The sequence below is a fragment of the Pimephales promelas genome, chromosome 16, assembly GCF_988280905.1.
Source record: "Pimephales promelas chromosome 16, fPimPro1.hap1.1, whole genome shotgun sequence".
Classification (NCBI taxonomy): domain Eukaryota; kingdom Metazoa; phylum Chordata; class Actinopteri; order Cypriniformes; family Leuciscidae; genus Pimephales; species Pimephales promelas.
In genome coordinates, this window is record NC_142784.1 from 7,814,576 (window position 1) to 7,836,227 (window position 21,652).

A 21,652-nucleotide genomic window follows, 5' to 3' on the forward strand; every position below is an offset into this window, starting at 1 on the left:
GAAAAATGCGGAGTTTTTTTGTGATTGTTGCGGGCAAAAATTGATGGATTAGGCGGTAAACTACTGGCAGCTGTGGTTGCCAGCATCATACCGTAAATTTATGCAATTTTATGCGATGAAATTGCAGGAATTTGCAAAAATTGAGGGAACTTGCAAAAAGTTGCAGTTTGATGAAAAAGAGAAAAAAAAGTGATTCCCCCAACATCCCGTTGTCACTAGGCTAATGTAAGAGTCATTTCTTATTACTTCCTTTGATAAGCAAGAATACTACATCATAGAAAGTGCTGGGAATATTTAATTTCTCATCTTGTTTTATTTCAGACTGTAACGAGTGTAAATAAGGTGTGGCCCCTTTAAGAGCTGCGCGCTCCCTGTTGAACTCTCTGCAGTGTTATATGTGCGCCTCGAACGCCCCATGTGTGCGGGTAATTTCTGTTTGATGCTACTTCTTATATCTTATGTTGTTTATTAAGTAACGATGTGACGGTAGAACGTGTGACGGACAGTTATACGAGTTCGATTTGTGAGATGTCAATCGCCTCCGTGAGTCTGTCTGGCGTCGCGTAATTGCGTCACTTCATAACGTTCCCATGGAAACAGGGGGAAATGGCTGCTCTTGTGTGAAGCAAACGCAACATTTTTCAACTTTCTGCTAAGATACATGTGACTTTTATTGCAACGAAAATGCGAGGATTATGAAATTATGCAAACCCCGCATCTTTTGCACGGAAATCGGCAATTTATGCGGCGAAAGTGCGGCGTATTTGAAAAAATGCGGCCCCCGCAAAAATATGCGGACTTTGCATTGAATTCAGCGATCGCATAATCGCGTTTTTCTGGAGGGACTGACAAGAGAACAACAGAGTTTGAAGCTGCTCGTTTAAAAGACCTAGCTCGCTTCTCAATCGTCCAATTTCAAAACGGTTTTCACAGGTTGATTTTTGAGTTCGTAAGCTTTCCTAATCTATGATGATTACTAAAATATATGATATGACAAAAAAGGCAATAAATAAGGGAGCGCCAGTCGTCCCGCTAGCAGGACGTGACCGTCAATTAAACCTGTTTTTCTCAAAATTCTGTTTCTGAAAATCACAGCGATCAGCCGACTTCAGATAACCATAACTTTTGTTACAGACAAACGATAAAATAAATAAAAACAGATTTGGAAAGGGCTTGAACCCAGCTTTAATATGGTCTCAAAACCTGTAATATGTTCAATTTCACCATGTGGTGGGTTTTCCAAGATCGCATCACATTTTGATTTTGCGAAGTACAATACTTCGAAGGAGAGGAAATTCTGCGCCGTCAGTGTACGCTTACCTTTAAATACTGGATATCTTTGACAGACGTAAGCTCTGGCAGTCCTGCTGTGAGCATCAGAGCAAAGAGTGTGATGAACAGATTTCCATTCTTCCTTAGAATCAGATAAGCATCCTCACAGTATTGCCTAAAACTACATATATACAAAGCACAATGTTAGATTAGTGTCCTTTATCATAAAATGGAATGGAATTGTGCATTAATTAGACAAAGTCAGTCACTAACTTTCCAAATTTCTCAGTGTTGCCCGTTTTTCCCTGTTGAATCACATGGATGAAGTCGTGTGTGAGGATGAAAGGAACACGCTCACGCTTGATCCCAAACTTGGACTTAAAGTTTCCTAGGATATGGCCAAAGTCTATGTGGAAGAGCTGAACCACACACACACACACACACATAGGTTTGTAAATATCTTGTCAATCTAAAAACAACCAAATTTTATACCATTTTAATTAACAGAAGGGACAATAAAATGGCATTTTAAAGCAGCATACATGGTGTCATTTGTAGAAAGCTTTCCCAACATACCTGCCCTGTACTGCGAACCATGATGTTGTCGCTGTGCCGATCACCGATTCCCAAGACGTAGGTGGCAACACAATAACCAGCACACGATAGAGTGAACTCCTCAATGGCTTTCTCCAAAGCATCTCTGTGTCAACATATCACATCACCGATCAGTTGACACAGACAGTGAGAACACGAGTACTGCCAACTAGAATTTCTATAACGTCAAGAACTGCTAGGAGGCTAGATCTAGAAGTTTTCTTTGCAACAGTTTTAACATTAAAAATAAATAAATAAGTAATCATCTCTAACAATAAGAGATACGTGGCCTGCTATTCGAATGGTTTGGAGTTCAGTATTGTGCAAAATTGTTTTCTGTTACAATTGTCATGCATATTTAAAATTTAATGATAGCAAATGACACTTACACAAAATTGTCAAAAATAAGGAGTTTCACACAATATTTACAAAAAAATGATTTGTTACTAGAGGCGAAACAATAATGATCACGCCTCGTGGTATTTGTTTTGGCTTGGGACGGAGCGGAATCAGATGCTGATGTCTAATAAACGCTGTAAAAATATTTCATATAGTTAGTTCATGAAAGCTAATGCATTAAATAATGTTGACAAATGGAAGCTTATTGAGAAGTGTTACTTATCAAATTTACATGAGACATTTAGAGTTTACATTTACAGTAATGTTTTAATTAAAATATTTTATCAATACATTTCATTTGAAAGTTCAATACATTTTCATGCATCAGTCTGTTTATGTTTGTAATAAAGTTCAGCTCTTTTACTTTGAGTTTTACTTAAAGGAGTAGGTCACTTTTAAAAAAAACTTTTGCTGATAATTTACTCACCCCCATGTCATCCAAGATGTCCACGTCTTTCTTTCTTCAGTCGAAAAGAAATTAAGGTTTTTGATGAAAACATTACAGGATTTTTCTCCATATAATGGACTTCAGTGGGAACCAAACGGTTCAAGGTCCAAAAGACAGTTTCAGTGCAAACTTCAAAGTGTTCAAAGGGCTTTAAACGATTCCAGATGAATAAGGGTCTTATGATGCGAAACGTTTGCTCATTTAAAAAAAAAGCAAAGTTTAAGTGTTATAAGCTCAAATGGTCGCCTTGCTCTGTTCTGTGATGCGCGTTCGTGACTCTCCTATTCGAACTCTTTCACCACAATGAATTAATCTTTTGAATCATTCATTGAATGAACCAAATGACTCGGAAAAAGATTCGTTCATTTTGATGAACGAACATGGAGTTCGAACAGGAGAGTCACGAACGCGTGCATCACAAGGCGAGCATTTGAACTTTTAAAACTTAAACTTTGTTTTTTTTTTTTTAAATGAGCGATCGTTTCGCTTGATAAGACCCTTAGTCATCGTCTGGTGTCGTTTAAAGCCCTTTGAACAGTTTGCAGTTTGCACTGAAACTGTCTTTTGGACCTTGAACCGTTTGGTTCCCATTGCAGTCCATTATTTAGAGAAAAATCCTGGTATGTTTTCATCAAAAACCTTAATTTCTTTTCGACTGAAGAAAGAAAGACATGGACATCTTGGATGACATGGGGGTGAGTAAATTATCAGCAAAAGTTTTTTCAAAAGTCAACTACTCCTTTAAGTTTTATTTCAACCATCGGTTTTTAATTAGTCGGCTATCGGCAGGTAATGCTCAACAATATTAATATTACATTAATAATTGATTACTTATTTATCAACAACCATGCATTTTTTAAAGTTTTAATGTATCATCAAGTGTTGCTGATAAAGTTAAACAAAAGTTATTAATAATTCTCACACCGATCTCATTGGAATACATCACATGCGATCGGCGTGTCTCATTCAAAGTAGTCCCTTCCAAAGGCATCCGAAGTTCAAAGACTCTCCATAGCAAACGAATGACTTCCAGTCCATCGGCTGTTGTTTGGCTTAACTGTGCCGGTTTGGTCAGGTTAAACTATGGGTACAGGCTTTCACTTTAAAGCCCAGCAGACCAGATCACGATTTGATTAAGTGTACAGCCCTACATTTGATTTATCCATCTGAAATTTGCCAAATTCTGTGACATTCCGCGTTATTTACATTTTTATGATTGTTTTTTTAATTGTGGAAATTATGGGGAAGGAAATTTCAATATCCAAAGGCTTTCGAAATTAAGATGAACAAATGTATTAAAATAATCAAATACGGTTGATAAGAGATATCAGAAGTCTAACCCAGAGTTCTTGTCTTTGAGCCAGTTCAGTAGCGCATCTTTATTGAAGGCGGCAGCAGCGGCCATGTTGCTGCTTGTTTTCTGGATGTTCGCGATGGTATCAGCTGAAGACACAACCTCAATCAGACCAGAGCGATCTCCTGTCGCCAGACAACCATAAGGCACAATCCTGCGAGACATAAAAAAAAAACATAATTTGAAATGATCTCTAAAAGCCATTAAACTTGACAAAATTCAAATTAATTACATTTTAATTGCTGCAGTCTATTAAAAAAAAACATAATTAATTAGAACTGTCAAGTTACTTTCAAAAGGTGTTTTATAGTTGGGGGCCTTAAGCACATAAATAGGTAATTTCGCGCAAATTCATCTAAAAGCGCCAAATTTGGCACAGATGTAGCTCAGGTCATACTGAAATGATTTAGCTAGGGCGCCGGAGCCAGCGACCCTCGGGGCCAAGATGGCGGCCAAATCCAATATGGCCGCTGCCCGAAAAGGGTTCCGGCTATAACTTTTGAACCACATGAGTTACAAATACAAACTTGAAATGTTTTTCAGCTTAATTTATCATGGGAAACACATAGAAATGTTTATATTTATGACCCAGTATATCTGGACCCCTTGATCCTCCAATTCCAATATGGCCGCTGTCCAAAAAAGCAGTTTGGGCTGTAGAATGGGGCCTTACATCCCATTGTTCGCGCAAATTCATATACAAGCACCAAATTTGGCACAGATGTAGCTGAGGGCATACTGAAATGATTTAGCTAGGGCGCCCAAGCCAATGGTCCCTGAGACCAAAATGGCGGCCAAATCCAATATGGCCGCCACCTGAAAGGGATTCGATTATAGCTTTAGAGCCAGATGAGATACAAATACAAACTTGATGTCTATCTTACCTTTTCTGGCTATGGGAAACCCATATGAATACTTACATTTATGATTGGGTATATCAGGACAAAATATTTTTTTTTTCAAAAAAAAATATCGCTATCAGGACCCCCCAAATTCCCTAAATCCAATATGGCCGCCACCTAAAATGGATTCGACTATAGCTTTTGAGCCAAATGAGATATAAATACAAACTTGATGTCTATTTTACCTTTTCTGGCTATGGGAAACCCATATGAATACTTACATTTATGATTGGGTATACCAGGACCCCCCAAATTCCCTAAATACAATATGGCCGCCACCTAAAATGGATTCGACTATAGCTTTTGAGCCAGATGAGATACAAATACAAACTTGATGTCTATTTTACCTTTCCTGGCTATGGGAAACCCATATGAATACTTACATTTATGATTGGGTATATCAGGACCCCCAAAATTCCCTAAATACAATATGGCCGCTGTCCGAAAAAGGGTTTTGGCAACAAATTTTGAACCAAATGCGCTACAAATGAGGATGTGGTGTCTATTTTATGTTTATTGATCACAGGAAGTCCATTGGCATATTTATATTTATGCTTGTGTAAGTCTGGAACCTGTATTCTTTTCAAGACTATGGTTGAAAATCCTTTTTTTATCACAACTTTGAAGGTTATTCTCAATGTTGATTAATTTCCTTTTAAAAGCGAAATGCTTTTCAGTGTACCACAGGTGAATACATTTCAAAGTGTAATCATATAATAAAGAATAATACACATTATTATTGGAAGGAAAAATGTATATTGTCAGATTGTTAAAAGAATAATATAGTCAATTTGTCCAAAACTCTTAAAAGTTTACTTAGCATAACAAAAAAAACAGCAATAACAAGAAAAAACAACAGTGAATTCTCATGGTCTCTCACATGAATTATCATTATAATCACCGGATCTCTCATCGTCTCCACCATCATTGCTACAACACCCTCACATGCACATATAGAAGTCAGGGATGTGATTTTTCCGGATTAATCCGGAATTCCTGCTTTTTTGTCCTTAGCCAATCACATGCCTGAGAAGTGCAACAAACTCCGGCTTTACAGCACTTGCAGTGCCCTCTACATGCTGTCTTGCAGTCACAGTGGAGGAGATATGGTGCAGGCTTTGACTTCAAGATTAGTCCAGTAAGGTTCCCAAGTCTTGCTCGTAGAGTCCCGATACCATCCCCATGCATTGAAATCTGGGATATCTTGCTGGACAGCGGTTGCCTTATTCCTGTAGAAGCTGGCCTGCAGCAGTGCTCTTTTGATGTGCTGAATCAGTGCAGCTTGGGTGGGAGGCAGGTTCTCGAGAGTCTTAGTACCATTCGAGAAAAGGTGATGTCTAGCTTCATCTACACGGCTGGAACCACAGCTCTTGCTGTACATGATGATGACCATTCGCTCCAGTCTTTGGACATGGACATCATTGTTGATCTCTTCAGGCTCTAAGGTAAGGGTAACCAGGGATTCTGTGAGATCTGGTGTTGCCTCCCAAGCTGCCCATGCACTCTTTTTCCCATGGCCCAGGCTGAGGTTGTGTCACAGCCTGTTAAAGCGTGGAAGAGTGGTTAGGCCAGTGACTTCTGGGGACCAAGATCCTTGCTGATTTCATGAGCAGGAATGTCCCTATAGTTTTTTACACTTGCAAAGCCAATCCAGAGCTCTGTGATGCCGAGTGTGTGGAAGAAGCGGATGGGAAGGATGACAACATCGCTGTCGACAGTCCGGACAAATGCCTTTTTATGGCCATTAGGCTTGGGGGGAAACACCAGATCTCACAGAATCCCTGGTTACCCTTACCTTAGAGCCTGAAGAGATCAACAATGACGTCCATGTCCAAAGACTGGAGCGTATGGTCATCATCAGCAAGAGCTGTGGTTCCAGCCATGTAGATGAAGCTAGACATCACCTTTTCTCGAATGGTACCAAGTCTCTCGAGAACCTGCCTCCCACCCAAGCTGAACATCAAAAGAGCACTGCTACAAGCCAGCTTCCAGCACATTCTCATCCCAAGGCATCATCTAACTGACGCCTTGGGAAGCATTTTGACCATGCTTCAATATATTCAATATCTGACGCTTTAGGCACCCTTTAGCGTCAGTTAGATGATGCCCTAGGATCTCGTCTAACCCTTACCCTACCCCAGACCTAAACCTAACCGCGTCATTTACCTCACGCTTTACCTTTAGCGTCAGTTACATGACGCCCTAGGATCGCCTAAAGGGTGCCTAAAGCGTCAGATATTGAAGCATGGTCAAAATTGTCAGTTAGATGCTGCCTTGGGATGAGAAGTGGCTGGAAGCTGGCTTGCAGCAGTGCCGCTGTCTAGCAAGATATCCAAGATTTCAATGCATGGGGATGGTATCTGGACTCTACGAGCAAGACTTGGGAACCTTACTGGACTAATCTTGGAGTCAAAGCCTGCACCATATCTCCTCCACTGTGGCTGCAAGGCAACATGTAGAGGGCACTGCAAGTGCTGTAAAGCCGGAGTTTGTTGCACTTCTATATGTGCATGTGAGGGTGTTGTACAAACAATGATGGTGGAGACGATGAGAGATCCGGTGATTATAATGATAATTATAATGATAATAAATGATAATAATTGAAAATGCGTGAGACCATGAGAATTCACTGTTGTTTTTTCATGTTATTGCTATTTTTTTGTTATGCTAAGCAAACCATTAAGAGTTTAGGAGAAATTTACTATATTATTCTTTTAACAATTTGATAATATAAATATTTACTTGCAATAATAATGTGTATTATTCTTTCTTAAATGATTACACTTTGAAATGTATTCACATGTAGTACACTTATAAGAAAATTAATCAACATTGAGAATAACCTTCAAAGTTGTGATAAAAAAAGGATTTTTAACCACAGTCTTGAAAAGAATACAGGTTACAGACTTACACAAGCATAAATATAAATATGCCAGTGGACTTCCTGTGATCAATAAACATAAAATAGACATCACATCCTCATTTGTAGCGCATTTGGTTCAAAATTTGTTGCCAAAACCCTTTTTCGGACAGCAGGCATATTGGGGAGTCCTGATATACCCAATCATAAATGTAAGTATTCATATGGGTTTCCCATATCCAGAAAAGGTAAAATAGACATCAAGTTTGTATTTATATCTCATCTGGCTCAAAAGCTATAGTCGAATTCATTTTAGGTGGCGGCCATATTGGATTTAGGGAATTTGGGGGGTCCTGATAGCGATATTTTTTTTTTGAAAAAAAAAAATTTTGTCCTGATATACCCAATCATAAATGTAAGTATTCATATGGGTTTCCCATAGCCAGATAAGGTAAAATAGACATCAAGTTTGTATTTGTATCTCATCTGGCTCTAAAGCTATAATCGAATCCCTTTCAGGTGGCGGCCATATTGGATTTGGCCGCCATCTTGGTCTCAGGGACCATTGGTTTGGGCGCCCTGGCTAAATTATTTCAGTATGCCCTCAGCTACATCTGTGCCAAATTTGGTGCTTGTATATGAATTTGCGCGAACAATGGGATGTAAGGCCCCATTCTACAGCCCAAACTGCTTTTTTGGACAGCGGCCATATTGGAATTGGAGGATCAAGGGGTCCAGATATACTGGGTCATAAATATAAACATTTCTATGTGTTTCCCATGATCAATTAAGCTGAAAAACATTTCAAGTTTGTATTTGTAACTCATGTGGTTCAAAAGTTATAGCCGGAACCCTTTTTGGGCAGCGGCCATATTGGATTTGGCCGCCATCTTGGCCCCGAGGGTCGCTGGCTCCGGCGCCCTAGCTAAATCATTTCAGTATGACCTGAGCTACAACTGTGCCAAATTTGGCGCTTTTAGATGAATTTGCGCGAAAATGTGCTTAAGGCCCCCAACTATTAATCTATTTCGATTCCTATCCGAGGGAATGTATATCCTTTATATCCAAAACTTTTATCCTAGTATTATTGATAGGTAATATATATATATATATATATATATATATATATATATAGAGAGAGAGAGAGAGAGAGAGAGATTATAGATTATTGTAGTAATATAAATAAAGAAAAGAAATGATACTGCAAGACTCAAAAGTACAGAAACCCATGTATAATCGGTGTCATTATTTTCAATAGTTTGGAAATACTTTTCAAACTGCTATTTGGTTTTAGAGGTTTTATTATGACACTATGTATTTTCAATGTTTGAGTGCAATTATTAACTTATGAAAAAAAAAAAAAACTTTAATAACAACATGATTACGTGTAATATTTTCTATAAAAGTAAGTAGATGTAGTGCATACGATCAGGTTTTTTTCGCAACCTTGGGATCATGTGGTTTCCAAGAAGGCTTTTGGAGGTTTTGGGAAATTAATAGAGCAAGAAACTTTTTTTTTTTTTTGGTAACATCATCCTCAAATTGAATAATGACAATCAGACTTGCCAAGTCAAATTTATTTGTATAGCACCTTTTTACAATATGCATAATTTCAAAGCAGCGTTAGAGAAAATCCTGCTGTCTACAATGCCTTAGTGTTTTACCATTGAGCCATACCAATATCATGATATAAAACGGTAATACAAGCACTCCTCTGGATTTCAGATTAGATAGTTATGTATTGAGTATTTTGGTGTCTACCACAATTTAACACTGCAGTTCAAAATGTAATGTTAAAGTTTATTGGATTAAAAATACAAATAAAGTTTTCTCTTTGAATATATTTTAAAATGTAATTTATTCCTGTGATCAAAGCTAAATTTTCATCATCATTACTCCAGTCTTCAGTGTCAGTATCCTTCAGAAATCATTTTAAGAAGCTGATTTGCTGCTTAAGAAACGTATCAATGTTGAAAACACTTATGTACAATTTTTTTTCCAGGAATTTTTGATGAACTTAACTTGTACAGATGAATTGTTCACCCTAAGACCAGTATGTGTGCTAACTAAGTAAATGGGCACTATTTTGATTTCATGAGGACTTTAACAGTTTAACACACACACACTCTCTACCTGAGGTCCAGGTTGGCCTCCTTCCATAGCAGATCCATCAACCTCAAAATCTGCAGAGTCAACATGTCCTGCCTCAGGTCTGAAAAAGAGAGATTTGTAAAGTACTGTAATGTGATTCTGTGACAGCCTTGTGTCCATCACCCGAGCCGTCTCTCCCTCACCGTCTCCATTTTTGAAGATGATGTCCACTGTGTCTCCTCCCAACAGCTTGTTATTGTAAACTATCCACAGAGGTTTCATCTTAGAGTCCATGTACTTGCACCTCTCGACACTGGCAGAGGAGGAGAAAAAAACTGGTTAGAAAATTCATCTTAGTGTTTTATGGAAGCTGGTTTTCGCCACAGAAAAAAACATTTTAAAAGATAATTGCGATTTTTTCTCTCACAATTGAGAATTTATCTATTTCTCAGAATTGTGTGACAAAGTCGCAATTGTGTTATAAAGTCAGAACGGTGAGAAAGACTTTTTTTCCCCTCGCAATTGTGACTTAATATCATGCAATTCTGACTTTTGAATTGTGAGATGTAAACTCGCAATTTCCTTTTTAATTTTTCATTCTGTGGCGGAAACAAGCGTCTATAGTATTTTGCAGTATACTGTATATAAACTTCCATCAAAATTAGTCTTTGAAATTATTTTAATTTTCAGCTGATGTCACCAACCCTGCTTCTCAACTCTTTGCCCAAACCACCCGTCATGCACAGAGACAACTTTTCATAATGCTGGGTACACACTACAAGGTATTACACCCCAGGGACAAACGCTCTGGAGATTATCATGTGAAACGAAACGATACCCAATCAGAAAGCAAGCTGACGGAAGATATGTAAAGTGTTCACATCGTTTCCACGAATTCATCTAAAGTCTAATGAATTCCATGTTTGTTTACTTTAAAGACACGTTTGATGCAAGAGATTCACAGTCGGGACTCTGGTTGATTGTCAATGGAATATGTTAGTGTGTGTTGTGCTTTCCTGATCACATCGGTTCACTCCGCACATACAAGAAGATATTTTGAAGAATGACAGAAACCAAACAGTTGATGGACCCCATTGACTTCCAAAGCGTTTTTTTTTCTTACTATGGAAGTCAATGGGGTCCATCAATTGCCCACATTCTTCAAAATATCTTTCTTTGTGTTCAACAGAAGAAATAAACTCATACAGGTTTGAAACAACTTCAGGGTGAGTAAATGATGACAGGAAGTTTTATTTTTGAGTGAACTACTCCTTTAACCTGATCATTGTGGAAGTTAAAAGGCTGTTGCATGTTTACTTTAATAATACAGAAAATAAACAATTCCTTCACCAACTAATATAGTTCATCATCCCCATATAATTCAACTGGTGTGCAGTGAGCGAAACACACGAATCTTACTTGACTCCAGCAAGCAAGAGGTTGGGGTCGAGAGGGCAATGCAGGTCGGACAGAGTCTCGATGAATCCCGTCTGTCGAAGGCACGTCATCATTGCCTCTTTAAGATGAGCTTGTTTCGTCTTGGTTTTTATGGTAGCCAGTTTAATAAGCTCGTTTACTGCTTTCAGCTTACTGAGAGCTTCAACCTACAAAACAATCACAGCACATCATAATCGTGTTGCCATTCAATCCTGCTGTAAACCGTTCTGTGAAGAGGGCCAGTCCCTGGGGTTCCATCTAAATATTTGTATGCACATTTTGGGATATCACAAGTCAAGTCCAAGTCAACGATGACATCACTGTTCTCTCCAGAGCTGCTTTATAGAGGAATTGAACTCATTCACAGTTTTTGAACTGATCAACACTGGACTGACTTTAAAGCAGAATCCAACTCCATTTACATCTCAAAACCATTGTTCCTCTCTCTATCACTGCTTTGAAATAATCTGTACAGTATAAAGCGCTATGTAAATAAAGGTGGTTTGACCTGACTGAATAAATTTGATGCCTAAATAAGTCATGTGATATAAATATCAGCATCACAATATCTAAATGTTGCTTTGGTTGCTCTTGTTCTCTTGGACACATCTGTACACTTTGCACTCTAGAACTTAATTTCATAAATGTTTAAAAATATTTAGATGCAAGAATCAGGAAGCTGCTGACTTTGAATTTGTTTTAACACATCTCTGCAACCTTCGCTCATTGGATTATTCCTTATCGGTGCAACATCAACACAATCTTAAAGCAGAACTGTTTTCCAGTTTTGAAGCACAGCTATTTAAGAAGGATGGCTGTTATTAATTTTTATGTATATGCGTTTACAGACCCCCAAAGTATAATAAGGATTTTATAAGTAGTTGTAAGTAGTAGTTTGTACTGAATTACACACAGTAAAGCTTTCAGCCGGTTTGAGCCGGAAGAAGGAAATCTTAATGATTTTACTGTACATTAAACATCAGATGTTTTGTAACAGCTTTTATTGAAAGTGTGTCACAGAAGAGGTGACCTTTAGCACTATACTTTTGCCTTGATTTTGAAATGTCCAGCTGTCATTTTTGGCAGTACTGTTCCTCTTAACTGACAGTTTGTCCATGCCTGGCATTTGCACTTGTTATTTTTGACACTGTTACATTTAACAATTTATTTTTATTAGTGACCAATAGTTGAGCACATGTTAGCCATGTTGCTTTCACTCACTCCTCATAATGCAAATTTTTAAAGTGATTGGCCTCTGATTGGTCAGATGGCCATTTTGTTGTGATTGGTCTACTCTGCTCTGATTGGTCAGATGGCCCAGTCTGTTGTGATTGGTCTACTCTGCTCTGATTGGTCAGATGGTCAGTCTGTTGTGATTGGTCTACTCTGCTCTGATTGGCCAGATGGCCCAGTCTGTTGTGATAGGTCTAATCTGCTCTGATTGGTCAGATGACCCAGTCTGTTGTGATTGGTCTACTCTGCTCTGATTGGTCAGATGACCCAGTCTGTTGTGATTGGTCTACTCTGCTCTGATTGGTCAGATGGCCCAGTCTGTTGTGATTGGTCTACTCTGCTCTGATTGGCCAGATGACCAGTCTGTTGTGATTGGCCTACTCTGCTCTGATTGGTCAGATGGCCCAGTCTGTTGTGATTGGCCTACTCTGCTCTGATTGGTCAGATGGCCATTTTGTTGTGATGGGTCTACTCTGCTCTGATTGGTCAGATGGCCCAGTCTGTTGTGATTGGCCTACTCTGCTCTGATTGGTCAGATGGCCCAGTCTGTTGTGATTGGTCTACAAAGTACTCCGCTCTGATTGGTCAGATGGCCAGTCTGTTGTGATTGGTCTACAAAGTACTCCGCTCTGATTGGTCAGATGGCCAGTCTGTTGTGATTGGTCTACTCTGCTCTGATTGGTCAGATGGTCAGTTTGTTGTGATTGGTCTACTCTGCTCTGATTGGTCAGATGGCCCAGTCTGTTGTGATTGGCCTACTCTGCTCTGATTGGTCAGATGGCCCAGTCTGTTGTGATTGGTCTACTCTGCTCTGATTGGTCAGATGGCCCAGTCTGTTGTGATTGGTCTACTCTGCTCTGATTGGTCAGATGGCCCAGTCTGTTGTGATTGGTCTACTCTGCTCTGATTGGTCAGATGGCCCAGTCTGTTGTGATTGGCCTACTCTGCTCTGATTGGTCAGATGGCCATTTTGTTGTGATGGGTCTACTCTGCTCTGATTGGTCAGATGGCCCAGTCTGTTGTGATTGGCCTACTCTGCTCTGATTGGTCAGATGGCCCAGTCTGTTGTGATTGGTCTACAAAGTACTCCGCTCTGATTGGTCAGATGGCCAGTCTGTTGTGATTGGTCTACAAAGTACTCCGCTCTGATTGGTCAGATGGCCAGTCTGTTGTGATTGGCCTACTCTGCTCTGATTGGTCAGATGGCCATTTTGTTGTGATGGGTCTACTCTGCTCTGATTGGTCAGATGGCCCAGTCTGTTGTGATTGGCCTACTCTGCTCTGATTGGTCAGATGGCCCAGTCTGTTGTGATTGGTCTACAAAGTACTCCGCTCTGATTGGTCAGATGGCCAGTCTGTTGTGATTGGTCTACAAAGTACTCCGCTCTGATTGGTCAGATGGCCGGTCTGTTGTGATTGGTCTACTCTGCTCTGATTGGTCAGATGGCCAGTCTGTTGTGATTGGTCTACAAAGTACTCCGCTCTGATTGGTCAGATGGCCAGTCTGTTGTGATTGGTCTACTCTGCTCTGATTGGTCAGATGGCCCAGTCTGTTGTGATTGGCCTACTCTGCTCTGATTGGTCAGATGGCCCAGTCTGTTGTGATTGGTCTACTCTGCTCTGATTGGTCAGATGGCCCAGTCTGTTGTGATTGGTCTACTCTGCTCTGATTGGTCAGATGGCCCAGTCTGTTATGATTGGTCTACTCTGCTCTGATTGGTCAGATGGCCCAGTCTGTTGTGATTGGCCTACTCTGCTCTGATTGGTCAGATGGCCCAGTCTGTTGTGATTGGTCTACAAAGTACTCCGCTCTGATTGGTCAGATGGCCAGTCTGTTGTGATTGGTCTACAAAGTACTCCGCTCTGATTGGTCAGATGGCCAGTCTGTTGTGATTGGTCTACTCTGCTCTGATTGGTCAGATGGTCAGTTTGTTGTGATTGGTCTACTCTGCTCTGATTGGTCAGATGGCCCAGTCTGTTGTGATTGGCCTACTCTGCTCTGATTGGTCAGATGGCCCAGTCTGTTGTGATTGGTCTACTCTGCTCTGATTGGTCAGATGGCCCAGTCTGTTGTGATTGGTCTACTCTGCTCTGATTGGTCAGATGGCCCAGTCTGTTGTGATTGGTCTACTCTGCTCTGATTGGTCAGATGGCCCAGTCTGTTGTGATTGGCCTACTCTGCTCTGATTGGTCAGATGGCCATTTTGTTGTGATGGGTCTACTCTGCTCTGATTGGTCAGATGGCCCAGTCTGTTGTGATTGGCCTACTCTGCTCTGATTGGTCAGATGGCCCAGTCTGTTGTGATTGGTCTACAAAGTACTCCGCTCTGATTGGTCAGATGGCCAGTCTGTTGTGATTGGTCTACAAAGTACTCCGCTCTGATTGGTCAGATGGCCAGTCTGTTGTGATTGGCCTACTCTGCTCTGATTGGTCAGATGGCCATTTTGTTGTGATGGGTCTACTCTGCTCTGATTGGTCAGATGGCCCAGTCTGTTGTGATTGGCCTACTCTGCTCTGATTGGTCAGATGGCCCAGTCTGTTGTGATTGGTCTACAAAGTACTCCGCTCTGATTGGTCAGATGGCCAGTCTGTTGTGATTGGTCTACAAAGTACTCCGCTCTGATTGGTCAGATGGCCGGTCTGTTGTGATTGGTCTACTCTGCTCTGATTGGTCAGATGGCCAGTCTGTTGTGATTGGTCTACAAAGTACTCCGCTCTGATTGGTCAGATGGCCAGTCTGTTGTGATTGGTCTACTCTGCTCTGATTGGTCAGATGGTCAGTTTGTTGTGATTGGTCTACTCTGCTCTGATTGGTCAGATGGCCCAGTCTGTTGTGATTGGCCTACTCTGCTCTGATTGGTCAGATGGCCCAGTCTGTTGTGATTGGTCTACTCTGCTCTGATTGGTCAGATGGCCCAGTCTGTTGTGATTGGTCTACTCTGCTCTGATTGGTCAGATGGCCCAGTCTGTTATGATTGGTCTACTCTGCTCTGATTGGTCAGATGGCCCAGTCTGTTGTGATTGGAATGTATTAGTAAATGTTGAAATTAACTTTAACAAAGCTGAATAAATGCTGTAGAAGTGCAGTTCTGTCATGTTTTGGTTTTAGTTTCATGTTTCGTGATCCTGCCGTGTGTTCCCCATGTGAATGTCATGTTATCATTGGTTGATTGTGTTGACTATGTTCACAGGTGTCCCCTGTCTAGTCATTAGTTTTGTGTCTTTAAGCCCTCATGTTTGCAATGTGTCTTGATCAAGTATTGTTTCCTGTAACCACTATTGCTAAGCTTCACGTCGTGTTTTGAGTTTCATGCCATGCCTTTGTTTTATGTTTAATCATGTTTGGTGAATAAATACTGCACTTCTTCGGGTTCTTCAAACTTGCCTTCAGTGGACATTTACTTACAAGTTCATTATTAGTCCATGAGAATTAATGTAATTAACTAATGAACCTTACTGTAAAGTGTTACCCAACTTTCTATACATTTTCACAACACATGTGTTCAAGTGTTTTGTTACTCAATTAATCAAATTCTACTCCAATGAAAGAAATCAGAACTGCAATGTTTTGATCAACGAAGCAGAAATTCTCCCCAAGTTTATAATTGTATTTTTTCTTGCATTTTTGCCATCTGATTTCATATTAAACAGACCAAATGCTATCTCTGAGTGAATGATACTTGATCCTTAATTATTAGGCTGGAATGAAAGTGGTGTACCTGTTTTTTTAGGACCTCTATGTGTGGGATGCAGCCTCGGCAGTATGCTTCCAAAATCAGAGCGAAGTGAACCGATACCGGTGGCATGTACATTTCAGACCTGTAACATACAACACACACACAATCATAACCTTGAGTTCTGTGTAAGCATACTGAAATAGCAGGTGAACTGAATTACTGACATATTCAGGCTTCTTCACATGTACACACTTGCCTGAGATGCCAGAATAGGAAATGGCCTATTTTGCGGCTGGTCTGAGCGCGCTCCAGGAGGAACCGGCTGAGGGCGCAGTCGTAGTACGGCTCATAGCGCAACACCTGCACAAGCTGCAGCAAATACTGCAATAGCTCGTCATCACTAGCACACACACACACACACACACACATTCAGGGTTTCAGCATTTCTTATGTGGTTTCCTTGACATGCTCCCAGACAGCGTGGGCTGCTCACCTCATATCTCGAAGGCACGTGACGGCAAATTCTCTGACATACTGGTCGGGGTAGTTAAAGTCCAGGAGTTCGAGAGCATCTCGAGGGCTTAGCTTGGGCCAAATCTGCAGCAAAGCCTGTAACTGCAGAAAAACACTGAGTTCAAACACATCTACAGGGGAATGTCAAGTCACCTTTATTTATATAGCACTTTTCACAATACAGGTTGTTCCAAAGCAGCTTTACAGTGATAACAGGAAAATAATGCTTTCAGAAGAAAATAGCATCACAGTCCAGCTTAAGTAAGTTCGCTGATGGTTCATTTTTGTTGTAAAAAAGTTATTAATTTAGTTAATTGACATATAGCCGCTCTGGATAAAACAGTGATCCAGCTCAGTTCAGTTCTCAAATAATGGTGTCAATGCAGGCAGATCAATGATCTTGTTGAATATTAAATGTCCCCAATGAATGTGCAAGTGTGTGTATGTTTGAGCGTATACCTGAGCCATGTCTTCATGCTTGCTCCATTTGACCGACAGCAGCAGTTTGGGGAGAGACTGAGGGAAGTTTTCTCTGCAGTCGTAGCGAAGCGTCCAGATCAGATCTTTCTCATTCTCACACAGCTGAGAGAGAGGATCCCTCTCCATGATCTCCTTCAGCTCGATGTAAAACTTCTTACCCCCACGACCCTGCACACATGGATTTCACCTCATTAGGAAGATCATCTCATAGAAATGGTATTTATGTGGAGCTTATGATATTAATGCATGATATCAATGGATTTGATAAAACTAGAATCCACAATTACATGAAACCAAGAAGCTGGGACATTATTTAAACATGTTAAATGTTTATGGATGTCCCAATTTTACCATTGTCATGGTCTCACTGGACCCTGCTATTTCTGCAGCTTTTTCCAGGATCTATGGAAGAAAAATATCACAACATGACAAATGTTCAATTATGTTATGACTATCCACTGACTGATGTATGCAAAAATGGTAAACGCATGCTTTTTCGGGTGCGAGTGCGCAGTTTTTCCGTTTCAAGCAGAGTTTTGTTTTATACATTTGTTAACACTCAATTTTTGCCTACATTTTGGTAACTTATTTTGGTTTTTCAGTTTTCAGCCAAAAGAGAATAAAAGGCTGAAAATATTGCCGCGTGTGCGTTAAACATACTAAGAGTTAAGAAATAATGGCAACACTTTACAATAAAGTTCATTAGTTAACATGAACTAAGAATAAACACAATACTTACTGTATACAGCATTTATTAATCTTAGTTAATTTCAACTTTTTTAATTCATTTGTTAACATTAGTTAATGTGCTGTGAACTAACATGAACAAACAATGAACAGCTGTATTTTTATAAACTAACAAAGATTAATAAATACTAGGGGTGTAACGGTACATGTATTCGTATTGAACCGTTTCGGTTCGAGGCTTCCGGTTCGGTACGCATACAAACCGAACGATTGCTTGGACCATTTTTCCTGCCGGCAAAATTCGTGCTGACGTAATTCGTGCATTTGCAACATCAAATGGCAAGCGTAATGAAAGCAGAACGAAACTGCGCTACTCATTATGTGCTTCTCATGGATCGTTTATCAGTTCGGACCAGCAACATCTGTGCAGCGCGAGCCGATCTCGATCAAGCAACACTGTTACTACACAGCGCTAAGAGATCCGGTAAAGAAAACATTTGAATTCGCCACTGAGGTAATAACATCGCTGCGAGATCTAGTGAGAAGCGTTCACATTTCTCCGTTATTAACCGTAGATCTCTATTAGATGGAAACCAGGAGAAACATTGTGCCGTGATTGAACTAGTGTAATACTTTACGTCCACAGACCAGCAACATTCACCATGGATTTAATATAGGAACACTAACTGAAACCAGTTTGGCTGGAATGGTGAAATGCTTTCAAGTACTTCACACATCTTTTTCCAGCACTTCAAAATTCAAATATTTAATAAATATATATTTAAAAGTTATTTTTAATGTGAGGACCAAAACATTATTTGTTCATCCGTCAAAGATGATCCCCATTTATAAACCTGAAAGTTTCAAGATCGAGGAAAACTCACACTTATTTAAAAATATTTTTTCTTTAAACAAATAGGAAATTTCTCTGGCATTTCTTTCTTTTTGCTGTATCGAAAACGTACCGAACCGTGACTTTAAAACCGAGGTACGTACCGAACCGTGATTTTTGTGTACCGTTACACCCCTAATAAATACCGTAACAAATGTATTGCTCATTGTTAGTTCATGTTAGTTAATACATTAACTAATGTTAACTAATGAACCTTATTCAACCTGATGAATTTTTTTTAAATTTTAAATGAATTAAAAGTTTTATTTTATTCAGTAAATTAATAAAAATATTTGGGTGGTGATGGCGCAGTGGATAAGACACGTCTTTGGTGTGAGAGACCCGGGTTCGAATCCACTGTGAGACACCGATGTGTCCCTGAGCAAGACACTTAACCCCTAGTTTCTCCAGAGGCGTGCGACCTCTGACATATACAGCAATTGTAAGTCGCTTTGGATAAAAGAGTCAGCTAAATGAATAAATGTAAATGGAGAGTGGACATGTGTAAGTGTGATATGTGAGATATGGATACCTTGTCAAAAGCGGGAAACACAACTGATTGTGTTGAGTATTCAGGAAAGCTTATATGCAGTTCTGTGGCGTTCTCCGTGTATGGATTGGTCTGAATCGTCCCAATAGGGTTCAACATCTCTTCCAGCTCATCTGCAAAACACAGAAAAAAAGGCATTTCCTGAACACATTTCCTTCCTTTACAAGACAGAGCACAACCTTCCACAAAACGAAGTACTACTCACAGATTAACTGATAACTCATACAGAGTTTACTCTACACGCACGCACACATAGAACCAGCTGTCAAATCACTAGCCAATTGGGCATGCTACTTAATATGTTTACTTTGAAGGGGAAGTTTGTGCGCAGATTTAGCGCAAATACTCGACTCGGTAGTCATCATCATGGTCATCGTGATATATTAAATACAGCGTATTGCGCAGAATCTGTGTATATCTGGCTTACTTGAAAATGCACGGCACTATGTAACAAATAGCGCCGTGCTTGTTCATTTGCATTTAAGCAATAGTGAAGATTAAAAAGCTAACAGAAAAGACATTGATATTGTCCGACATACTAAATGTTTTTGATGTTCTTTGTACTGTATTGTGAGGAGATGGCTGGATGATTGCAATCCACATTTTATATATATATAAAAGCTGTGATGTAGTTAATCTTGTTCTTTTTTTTTTTTTTTTTGGGCTAGTACAAGTTCTAAATGGCCGGTAACTTAGTAGCCAATTTGGCCGGTGAGTGAAAAAGTTCATTTCAAACCCTGGTTACCAATCAAATAAAACCACATATTCTTTAGTGTATGTCGGGCGTAGCTCTTGCTGATACACCTGATGATTTTGAAGTTAATTACTTAAAATGCTATTCATCATCATGCAAAAAAACAAAATGGTTGTCAGGTTGTTATGTAGTACTTACAGTATCTACAGTAGAACAGATGTGAGATACAACAATAAGAAAGGTTCCCAAATCTCAATCGATTTTTTGATTGGTTAAAATGAATGGTGAATATCTAGTGTTTTTTCGTGGGTGCTCTGCGAATTTTTGGCGCCTGTGAACGTGTGTGTGTGTGTGTGTGTGTGTGTTCTCACCAGGGAAAGAGGACCAGCAGTGAAGGATAATGTCCCCAGTCTTCAGCTGACCTCTGTAGTCAAACACCATCGTGTTCACCCATGCGATTGGGTAGTGCTAGACAGAAAATATAACAAACAAAACAGATGATCAGCTAATAGCCCCTTTCACACGGCAATCCCGGTAAATTACCGTAAATTTGGCAGAATGACTTTACCGGTAAATATAAAAATGTGCTGTTCACACAAGCAACAGCGTTCTGGCTTTTTACAGGGTAACAGACCATTAACATCAGCCACAAAATACCGGTAAACTCTGTGCTGACATCATTAGCTGGAAGTAACATCTAAAGTTGACAAATCTCTTCATCTGCCCGCATGCGGAGAGGCGCTTTAGATTCGTTATCACTCCAATTTAAAGACATTTGTAAACAGTGCTAAGTAAACGTGTCATCTGCTTCATCATTTTATAAATGGCTCAGAGCTTCTGATTGGCCCAAATCACTTCTTACGTCAACGCGTTCTGGCCTCCTACGCGCAAAATACCGGTAATCTTCATTCCGCATTCACCGGTAATTAATTTACTGGTAATGTTACAACTTCCCTTACTGGTTAATTGCCGGAACAAATTTACTGGTACATTTGAAAAGGTCCTGTTCACATATGATCTGTTACCGGTAAAAAACGTACTCACCCCCATGTCATCCAAGATGTCCATGTCTTTCTTTCTTCAGTCGAAAAGAAATTAAGGTTTTTGATGAAAACATTCCAGGATTTTCTCCATATAATGCACTTCAATGGGAACCAAACGGTTCAAGGTCCAAATGAGAGTTTCGGTGCAGCTTCAAAGGGCTTTAAAGGATTCCTGACGATGTATAAGGGTCTTATCAAGTGAAACGTTCGGTCATTCTAAAAATAAATAAAAAAGTTTAAGTTTTATAAGAACAAATACTCGCCTTGCTCCGTTCTGTGATGAGCGTTCGTGACTCTCCTGTTCGAACTCGTTCATCAAAATGAACAAATCTTTTTGAATCATGACTCAAAGGGTCCTAAGATAAGACCCTTCTTCATCGTCTGGTGTCGTTTAAAGCTGCACTGAAACTCTCATTTGGACCTTGAACCGTTTGGTTCCCATTGAAGTCCATTATATGGAGAAAATCCTGGAATGTTCTCATCAAAAACCTTCATTTCTTTTCGACTGAAGAAAGAAAGACGTGG

At 39.8% G+C, this 21,652-nt stretch overlaps 1 protein-coding gene across 2 annotated transcripts in view; it reads right to left on the reverse strand.

Annotated features, from left to right (window-relative positions):
* pik3cb (phosphatidylinositol-4,5-bisphosphate 3-kinase, catalytic subunit beta) overlaps window positions 1–21,652 on the reverse strand; it is an 87,790-nt gene that overhangs the window by 5,067 nt on the left and 61,071 nt on the right. For both annotated transcript variants that reach the window (XM_039654198.2, XM_039654197.2), the window contains exons 10-23: window positions 20,456–20,552; window positions 19,373–19,503; window positions 17,613–17,663; window positions 17,241–17,429; window positions 16,762–16,883; window positions 16,525–16,668; window positions 16,311–16,410; window positions 11,340–11,524; window positions 10,124–10,233; window positions 9,963–10,041; window positions 4,054–4,221; window positions 1,849–1,972; window positions 1,546–1,691; window positions 1,321–1,453 (exon numbers count right to left, since the gene is read on the reverse strand). In XM_039654198.2, the coding sequence (XP_039510132.2) occupies window positions 1,321–1,453; window positions 1,546–1,691; window positions 1,849–1,972; window positions 4,054–4,221; window positions 9,963–10,041; window positions 10,124–10,233; window positions 11,340–11,524; window positions 16,311–16,410; window positions 16,525–16,668; window positions 16,762–16,883; window positions 17,241–17,429; window positions 17,613–17,663; window positions 19,373–19,503; window positions 20,456–20,552 (1,779 nt within the window). The remainder of the gene's footprint in view (window positions 1–1,320; window positions 1,454–1,545; window positions 1,692–1,848; window positions 1,973–4,053; window positions 4,222–9,962; window positions 10,042–10,123; window positions 10,234–11,339; window positions 11,525–16,310; window positions 16,411–16,524; window positions 16,669–16,761; window positions 16,884–17,240; window positions 17,430–17,612; window positions 17,664–19,372; window positions 19,504–20,455; window positions 20,553–21,652) is intronic.